We start from the raw sequence: 9,677 nt of genomic DNA, 5'->3' as shown, positions 1-9,677 counted from the left end.
CCATGTGTTGCTGGTCAGTAACTCCTGGCAGGAGGTGTCCGCCTTGTTCTCTGTTTGCATTTCCCTTGTATTTACGCTGCTGTTCTGCCAGCTGTTGTGCTGGTCGCTCACAACTGCAGAACAATCAATTGGCCTTTTCCTAAACACTGAGGATGTTGTGCCCTGCTATTCTGCATTTATATTTCCAATGATGAGATGAAACTTGACACAAAGAAAGCAGTCTGAGAACAAGCAGAGGGAATTTGAGGTTTAAAAAAATCAAATTAACAAAAGGTGATCATGGAGAGGCTGGGAGGAATGTGATCATCACTCCTCACAGCTCCGTATGATTACTGCCAAGACCATGAAAGTGCTCCAAATAATGTTGTGGTGAATGCTGTGATACCCACATGCAATGCAGGTCATCTTCTGCTCATGCAGCCTGGCATTTGGAAAACCTATTGCATCAGCAAAGACAGCCAAGACTGAATAATCTCTACCAAAATAGATGTAAAACTATGCTAGCACTTCCATGCTGGTTGCACCAGCATTTTCTAGTGTTGATCCAAGCTCAGATATTCAAAACAAACAAACAAACTAGGTGTTTTCTTCCCATTAAGTGTTTTTTCCAGGTTTGTGGATCTACCTACTCAGCTCTCAATGTGGATGATAGCAAACTCCTGGCAAGTCTCTGCTTGGACTTTATCTTTGCTGAAATCTTTATGTGTCTGCTTGCAAGACCCCAAATTTTAAATCTCTTCACAGTACCCCTAGGAAATCAATGATCCTGATGGGTCCATTCCAGCTCAGTATATTCTGTGATTGTATGAAATGGAAACTTGTTTTACCCAGCCTCAGCTTCTCAGGCTTCACAACTGCACACTTTTCCTTCCTTCCTCCAAAACTCTCTGCAAACTCCACTCACCTCCTGGCAGTTCCTCCAGTCTTGGCCTGCTCCTCTCCCCTATCCACAGACAAAATTCTGCTTTTATTTGGTTTCTTTCATCTCCCTGGAATCCTGTACTCCCTTCCTATCTGCTCCAAGCCATCAAGTCACTCATCATCCTTAAAGCTCACCTTTAAAACCTCCCTGCATAGTATGGGCTACAACTGGCTGTGACGAGTGGGGAGAGTGTATATATAAATAAAAAAAAATAAGTATATGTATACATATATATCGGGTGTGAGGTGGAAATGCTGTGCATGTGAAGAAGCTGTAGTGGATTGCCTCAGAGCCCCACACAGAGCGAAGAAAACAGAAACAAGCAGGTGACATTACAGATAACAAGAGACTCTAAGCCCATCGCTGCCTTCCCACAGGGCACAGAAGGCGAGGGGGCTGTGAGGCACCGACCTCACACAGCGCCCTGAGCCCCCCAGGCGACCCCGCTCGGAGACACCCTCTCCTTCACGGTCAGTATTTACAGCAAAATGAATTTATTTGTGGGGCAGGAGGGCGGACACCACCATCCCCAGCAGCTGCCGCTCGCTCTCCCGCCGCCGCGTTCGCCTCACGTCACCCCTGCGGGTGGGGGGGCGCATGGGGCGGGCCGCTGTCCCTTTAAATAGCATTCGGTGGTTCACGTCGCCGCCGTCGCCGTGTAATAATTACTCGCGGGCCGTAGCACCGCCTCCCGCTCCCTGCGGCCTCCCTTCCTGGGCTCCGCCAATCAGCGCCCGCCCGCGTCACTCTGAGGGCAACGAAACACGGAGAAAGGGGTAAAAAAAGTTTGGTGAGGAGCGAGCGGGGCCGGCGGGCGCGGCGGGCCCGGCGCAGGTGAGGGAGCGCGGTGGGGCCGGGGCGGCCGGGCCGGGGCTGCGGCAGCGACTCCGCACCGCGGTGGGGCGGGGGGACGGCGGTCGCCCGCCCACCGGCCCCCGGGAGCGGTGGAGGGGCTGTGGGGAAGGTCCCCCCTTCGTACCTCTGACCCCCGCACCCTGCGGGCGAGGGGCTGCGGGGCGATGCGGGCGCGGGGCCCGCGGCTCTTTCTCTGCCTTTTTTGGTGGTTCCGTCTTTCTCTCCCCACCCCCGGCGGGCGGCTGCGTGCGCAGGAGCCATCCCGGGGCAGAGGTGTTTGTACTCGTGTCCTTGGGTGGAAGGGAGAGGCAGAGCCGGCCCGCCGCCAGCGCTGCGCCGGCCGACCCCGCGTCCTCCGCGCGGACCGCGGGGGTTTTGGGAGCGGCTGGACCCGGCGGCGGTGCCCTGTGGGCCCGAGGGTTCCCCCGCTGCGGGCCGGGCCCCGCTGCCCACCGGGTGAGCCCAGTGCGGCGGGTTTGGCTGGTGTGGGGACAGGGGTGCTCGGGAATCAGCATGCAGTCTGTGTTGTGCCATTCTTCTGGTTAAACCAAGGGTTAACGCTAACGCCGTTTGTCGTACTTTCGCGTTTTGCTTTCTGAAAGTTATTGTTGTTGTTTTGGTGTTGGCCCAGGAACCCTGTGAGATTTAACCCATCTTACCTCCTAGGCTTTGCCAAAAGCCTGGAGTGATAGATAAGGGGTGTGAACATCCACTCGTGTTTCCACAGGATGTTAGGATTGGGTAACCTTAGAAAATAAAAAGGGCAGTTATCTTAGTGCTATTAACAACAGCAGCAACAACGAAATACAGAAGCTTCCACCATATGTGCTGATGTAATGTGGAGGCATTCAGCAAAGCCGTGGTAGTTACTTCACCCCCTGCATGGATTGACTTCAAGTGCACCGTTGTGTTCTGAAGTCCATTCCCGGAGTGTTTGTCCAGGCTTGTCCTATAATAGGTGTCATTGCATAAGAGCTACAGGGAGCAAAGAGCGTGCCGAGTTTCTTTCACTCTTCTAAGGTTCTGTGCTCACATCTTAACTGTGCCAAACTCTACCCTGAAAAGAGAAGGGTACAGCTTGGTAAGCTGCCCTGTGAACTTCAAGGGGAAAAAAAAAAGAAGAAATTATTCTCTTCTTCCTCCTACTTACAAGCAAATGGTTTTGTTTGTCTTGTGTCAAGTAATTTTTTGTACAGAGTGCTAATCCTCTTCTGAGCTGTGGATGATGGTAAGTCAACAATTGAGGAAGTAAATATGTCAATTCCTTCCTTTGTCTCTTTCTCGTCTGTCCTCTAACTTTTACAGCTTTACTCTTTGAATTTTATCTGATTTGTTTTTGTAGTGCTGAGGTACCTACACCTGTTCTTTATTATCACCTAACTTAGAACAAGGGGACTGGCTCTTTTCTGATCTGTCTTGTGTTTGTTCAGGTCAAAATAAATGTATATTGGGAAGACTTTTATTCCTTATGATACTGAATAACAAAGTCTCTGACATGTCAGTGGCGTAATTGGGTTTATTACTTTGCAGATAGGGGAGAAGATACTCTTCACTACTGGAGAAACTGTCTCCTGTATGTATTTCATAGAATACTTCTTAAAATGCTTGTCTTAAAAACCTGTGAATCATGTTAAATTTATTTTAATCTGTTACTGTTTTACTTCTTGACTAATCATGAATTTATGGCAAAAATTAACAACATTGTATATGACATAGTTTACTTACAGGAGTGTGATTGAAGAATGTAAGTTTATATTTCAACTTCTTGATACTTCGTGGTCTCAGATGGCACATTCAAAACCTTACACAAATAGCTTGAAAGAGATAGTGGCAAGTTATCAAGAGGGAGAGTAGCATTAACACAAACTACTGAAAAGTTGCTATGGTTACAGATAAAGGTAATCCCTGTTTCTGTGAAAGTGTGTCGTTTTGTAACAGCTATATTAATCAGTCTGATTTCTGAGAGAATTGGAAGTGTACAAACTTCTGGCTCCATTTTCTTGGCAGTTAATTGCTATGCAGCCTTTTTTTTTTAATACTGAATGAGCTATGACTTGCATTCAAGATATGTGATTTGACCTACAAAGATTATTATAGATTACAAATAAATGCACTTGGACTATACTACAGTTTCCTTTGAATTCAGTGTACTTATTTTTGCTCCACCCAAGAGATACCTGATATCAAGGAAGTGTCTTTTAAAATGTCTAGATCCTTTTTCAAGGACTTTGGCTGAAGCAAGTGATGTGGCCCTTTGTCACCAGAGACCTTGGTTGTGCAGCTGTACAAGATGCAATTCCATGTTCTGATTTAAAAAAAAACAACCAAAAAACACCCAACCAAATCACACACCCCCAGAAAACCCCAACCACCCCAAAGCAAACCAATGTGGCAGCTGCTGAGAGACTGAGACCTCTTAGGGATGTCCAGCCTTATGGGGCAGGGACAGATGATTCTGTTAAGGGTTTATTCCCTATATAGAAAGAGTTGGGATTCAACATTCTGGAACTTTAATAATATATCAGACCAGCTAAGCTTTGGGTGGTTTGAAGATAACTGCTAAAACATCCAGGGAAATGTGTGTGTCTGGTGTATCTGTGCTGCTGTCCAGACAGCGCAGCAGACCTCTCTGTATTTACCATGTGCACCTCTTTGTTATTTCCAGATCTGATTATTGCAGTGCAGTAGTACATCTGGGATTGAAAACAGCAAGAGGAATCTCAGAAGTTCGAGACTACTGAAAACTCATCAGTCTGGTATGTTCTCTTCAAACTCCTGGAATAGCAAGTTGAATTCTTTGTGTGTAGGGGCCTCCTTAGTTACAGCTAAGGATAAGTTTCCTGCTAGGTTTCTAGGATCTTGGCTTTTCATCAGCAATTTCGTTCTTGGGAAGTAATGTGCTACTAAGAGCTATGAACTGTGCATTGTTGGGTTTGTGTAGAAGATTGTTTTAGGTAGTGTTTGAAACAGGACAATGAACCCATGCTCTGGGGACCTTCAGTCAACATACACTCTGAACTTGTTTTCATCTTGCTTATCCAGCCTGGAAATTCCAGGTACTCTTGCACACTTTCAAAACTATAGTCAGGCTGGAAAGGAGCTATTGCTAGCAGACTTTGCAGAGACTGCACACCGATGTATTGAAGAATGCATAATATGAAAAGGAATGTTTGTTTCTTCACATAGGGAATTTTTTTTCCACTGCCTTTATGTAGTCATGGCTCTCATTAAGTTAATTGTTCTTTTAGGTTTGATAAAAAATTTAATAATGTTGTCTCAGAGTCATTTCTCAGATGCCAAAGTTCTGAAATTCCTATGCTATGTGCTTTTAAAATTGATACATTTTCAAAAATACACAGCAAGTTTGAGAACTACTGTTTATAAACAGGATTACAGCATCTGAGGGTGCCGGGAAGCTAAACACTGCTTTGAAAGCTGTCTCTAGTAATAAGAAAAGCTAAAATTCAGAACTATAATAATAATAAATAAACAATTCAGCACATGCTGTAGTGCAGACATAATTGACAACCAGAGGGTGAAGTCCTTTTCTCCAGTGCCTGTTCAGTGTGTGTATGCAGCAGATCAGTTTCTTTGCTACTTACTAACATGTACAGAATCCAGGAGGTATAATGGATTCAGGACTGAAAACCAGGTGCAAAATAGTGAAGAAAGCTCTTGTGGTTCACACTGATCTGTTGGGATCTGGACGTTGAGTAACCATCTCTTCATCTAATCCCTGAACAGCCATCACATGTAGCTTTTGATCACTGCTATTCTTGTCTCTGTTGAACGGGCGACTTAAAGATGAAAGGCTCTGTTCCTTGATCTCTTGAGCTGTGAAGTCTTCCAAACTTGCTGTCTTCTGCATGTGTAAGATTACAGGACAGATGGCCTTTTAGCTGTTCCATGATTACGGTAGTCAAATGAGAGTTAGGTGCTCTCTTACTGTCCAAATGAAAAGTTGGGCGGCAGCAAAGTGATTTTTTTTTTTTTTTTTTTTAACACTGCTGTGAAAGCTTCTCTGCTTAGGGGTCTTGTAGCTGCAATCTTCTATTTTCATTTTTTCTGCATTGCTACAGATATTGAAGAGTAGCAAAGGCTTAACTTGAGCCTGAACCTTAAAATGTGCCTGTGCCATTTTTCCAGTGTACGTGTGTTTAGAGGGAAAATAGATGGCTTTTTGCAGAAACTGAGGCTAAAAATAAGGCTTTCTAATGTCTACTTTCATTACATTTCCTTCAGCATGGGATAATGAATAGCAATTTTTTAATGCATGGATTCCCAGCATTTAGATACAGATGTGTTTTACCCATGATTTCTAGTTCAGTGACCTAGTGTCAACCATGAATCCACTTCACAATGATGTGGGGATCTTCACTTTTATGAGGATAACAAAGTACTCCTGGGGCTTTCTTAATACAACAGTTTTGTTGTGTGTGTTTGTTTTGGTTTTAAATGAGGTAAGCAAATCTGGGAGGCCTGTGCTGAGCAGAGGAGAGTTTGCTTTGCCATCTCCCTTCTGCTCTGGGTAAGCCATACTCTTGCTTATCAGAGGCTGGCCAAACTTCTGCCAGCTCAGACACTCAAGGCAGGTGGAAGGGGCTGATGAGCACCAGAGCTGGGTTTCAGGAGTTGGCCAGACTGCAGGGCTTGTGGGGGAAGAGGTGGGGAGGAAAAGGGATGAAACTTGCAGTGATAAGAGCTGCTAGTTGCCTGTGTGACAGAAGCATGATCTGAAGTGTGGGATGTTTGATGATAAAAATTATTTTTCATTGCTGTTACAAGGAGGTGGGACTGCTGTGGTAGCAAAGAGAGCTGGAGGCTTTTGGAGTAGTATGTTTGGTTTGGGTTTTTTTCCTCTCTTTTTTAAAGTACCCTAACAACAATGCTGACTTCAGGGTTGTCGTGTCTTCTAGCGCTTGGCAGTTTGGTTGATATGATTTGTGACTTGTGCTGCTGTTTTTATGGGCCTAAAGTTAATGTGCTCTAAATTGAAGCGTTCCAAGATTGGTTACTGAGATACTTGAGGGACACTTTACTGGTCTGTTTTGTTTGTGTGAACTGTGTTCTTGGTTTTGATTGCTTAGATAAAGGTTGGTCACAAAAAGTGTCATGCGAGTATGAGTTATCCTCAGGGGACCCCAGATCAGCTTCCAGCAGTGCTGGCTCTCTCAGGGCACTGAATTCAGATGCAAGGATTAAGGTTCTTTCAGCTTATATAGGTATTTTGGGGGAAGTTATGTGAACATTGTTAATTCTGTTCTTGTAGTGTTTCATACATATCCATTTACAACCGATTGCTGCTTTTCAGTCCTACTTGGGTTTGTGGCACGATAGGTTGCTCTAAAATAGGTAACACAAAATGTGCTACTTCATCATTTTAGCAGAAGTAAATGTCCTTCCTGAAGGTGTTTTTTATGCTCTTTTTGGTGTATCACAGCTCAAGGGAGTACTTAGCTGTAAATATTTTCCGGCATTGCATGGTATTTGCAGTAAAACAGTGTGCTGGACTGCCTTGGACTTTATTAATCTGTATTAGGGAAGTTAAAATATCCCCATTTTGTGGTGTTGGTGGCGGGTGAAGTAAGGGAAGGCAGGCAGCTCCAGCATTGGGAGAGGAAAGGTGGCAAGAACCAGAAACAAGATTTTCCTCTCTGCCTTTGCACACAACAAAAACAACCCAAATGTGCTTGTGCTGGCAAGTGCTTTATCTTCCTCTAGCTTAATATTTTTAGTGATTTTACACTAAACACATGAAAATATTTTATGTAAGGCAACCATGCTACCCAGATAAGTCTTGTGTAACTATGATGATACTTGTGGGTGCAGGAGGGAACACTGACTGTGTTCTGGATCTTCCCTGTGTTGCTTGATAGGAATGGGGCAAGGTTCGTCTTGAACCAGGTGTCATATCTACACTTGTGAAATACGTATTAAGCCTTGTTTTGTTTTTACTCATCCTGTCACTGGATAGATGGGTAGGGAACCACATCTATGTTTGCACAAAGGAAAAAGAAGCACTTTTAATCTAAAGGGACAGGATTTTGTGTAGTGCTGAGAGGAAGCTGTGCCGTGAGAAACGCTGTTGTCATAACGTGCCCAGGATCTTGCAAATTTGTTCAGTCAAGTGAAGCCTGAATAAGCACAAAAAGTTTCTGGCAGAAACCGTGGTACCTTGTGGGATGGAGACAGTCACTTCCTGCGGAGCTCCTGCTGACTCATGCTTTAAATGGGTGGAAGTCTTTGGAACCGGCGACCCGATGTATTTTTAGCCGGGGTTACTAATCTGTATAGTGTGCTCGGCCTCCCAGGGTAACTCCAGTCACCCTTAAAGCGCGGATGGGCTCCAAACCCACAGCTAATTTTATCCCGTAAGTGGAGCAAGCGGCAGTTGTGTAATTGCCGCGGGAGAAGCGCTCCCAGCCTGCTCGGGTGTTATCCTCTCTTCCACCCCCGGCCGGGAGCGAGGTGCCGGGAGCGGTGGGCGCCCCGCGGGGACCGGGGTCCGTCCCGGGCATCAGTCCCGGGGTGCGCCCGCCCGCGGCTCGGGTTTGTCACGGCGGGAGCGGGGCACGGTCCCTTTAAGAGCGCGCGCCCGGGGTGCCCGAGCCCGCCCAGCCTAACCTGCTAGCAAGGAAAAGTTCTTTACGTGACGGACAGGCCGCTCCGCCAATCAGCGGGCGCGGCCCGGCCGGCGGGGCCGGCCTCCGCCGCCTCGGCCAATAGGAGCGGGAGGGCGGGCCCCGTGCCCAGGGTAGGTTGCGCCGAAGTGCAGCTCCAAGTGAAGTTAATCTGGGGTGAAGCGAACAGAAAATTGTGGAGATCGTGTTGGTAGGAATTTTGCCGTTCTAATCGCGTCGTGTGGCGTCGTTCCGCCCTCCGGGGCAGTGGAGTTCATGTGCGTGGGGCTTTCCTTCGTCGTTTCGCTCTCTAATGATGGCAGGATATTAACATTTATGCAGGGAAGCAGAACAAAAGGGCTCTTTAGACAGGAAATAAGGTGCTGAGAGGCTCAAACTTGACCGAGTTTCTTTTGTCATCTCTCGGCTTTCACCGGGTGTTCTGATGTGGAAGAATCGAGCGGTTCCACATTGTCTTATGGAGAAATGTTAATTCTGAAATAGCGAGGATAATGCTGCTGTTTTGGAGTTACACAATGTTACAGGAAGAGAGCTCGATTTTAACTCTAACTTCCCTGATTCTGATGAGATTGGAGGTAACTAATTATGACAGCTGCTGTGGGATTATTCAGTGATAGCATTTGCTCCAAGTCATTTGTCTTAAATTGTCCTTTGTTGTATCACTGAAGGCTGCTGTGCTGTTGTCTGTGTGTTTGTTCTTGATGAGAAGAATGTCTCGCAGGTCTTTAGCATTTAGAACAAAGATATGTAAAAACTATGTAAAACATGGCAATTTTTCTCAATTTTAATCAGTTTTGTAGGGTGTCTGGGTCTGTCAGAGCTCTGATTAGAAACACGGGCAGGAAAAATTAAGTATTACTGCTCTCTGTTGCAGCTATTACCCTTCCAGCCAAGGGAAATAAAAGGGGGGGGGGGATTTTTTTTGCTTTGGAATTGGTCTGAGTCTCTTTGGAAACCTGTATTGCCAATGATAGCAGGTGTTTTATTTGAGGAAAGATTATTTTCAGTTTCTGTACCAGTTATATCATATATAGTATTTTTAGTGACACTTTGTGCATCTGAAAGGGTTTCAGGAACAGGAAAAGTATGAATTGCCATGGGTGGCATGGGATAGGGTGAGAGGGAGGAGAGCAGGAAGTGGTGAGGCAGGAAACAGAGGGGTTCTAATGAGAATGAAGACTTTCTTTTAATTTTCACCCTTTCTATATTAGATGAGGCCACATATAGAACAAGGCTTTCAGATTGGGAAATCTATTTTC

The 9,677-nt window shown here is 45.7% G+C and overlaps 1 protein-coding gene across 6 annotated transcripts in view; it reads left to right on the top strand.

Moving 5' to 3' along the window:
- Positions 1 to 1,648: 1,648 nt before the first annotated feature.
- The window catches only part of ZFAND6 (zinc finger AN1-type containing 6), a 34,740-nt gene continuing 26,711 nt past the window's right edge, over positions 1,649 to 9,677 (top strand). Inside the window, exons 1-3 of one of the 6 annotated variants that reach the window (XM_039557568.1) lie at positions 1,649 to 1,756; positions 3,308 to 3,350; positions 4,443 to 4,533. Coding sequence is in view for 1 of the 6 variants with exons in the window: in XM_010391063.3 (XP_010389365.1) it covers positions 8,674 to 8,675 (2 nt within the window). In the remaining 5 variants the exon portion in view is untranslated. The other 5 variants (XM_039557567.1, XM_039557569.1, XM_019280961.3 and 2 more) reach the window with 5 other exon arrangements.

This window comes from Corvus cornix, chromosome 10, assembly GCF_000738735.6.
Source record: "Corvus cornix cornix isolate S_Up_H32 chromosome 10, ASM73873v5, whole genome shotgun sequence".
Taxonomy (NCBI): Eukaryota; Metazoa; Chordata; class Aves; order Passeriformes; family Corvidae; genus Corvus; species Corvus cornix.
This window is presented reverse-complemented; position numbering and strand designations above follow the sequence as displayed.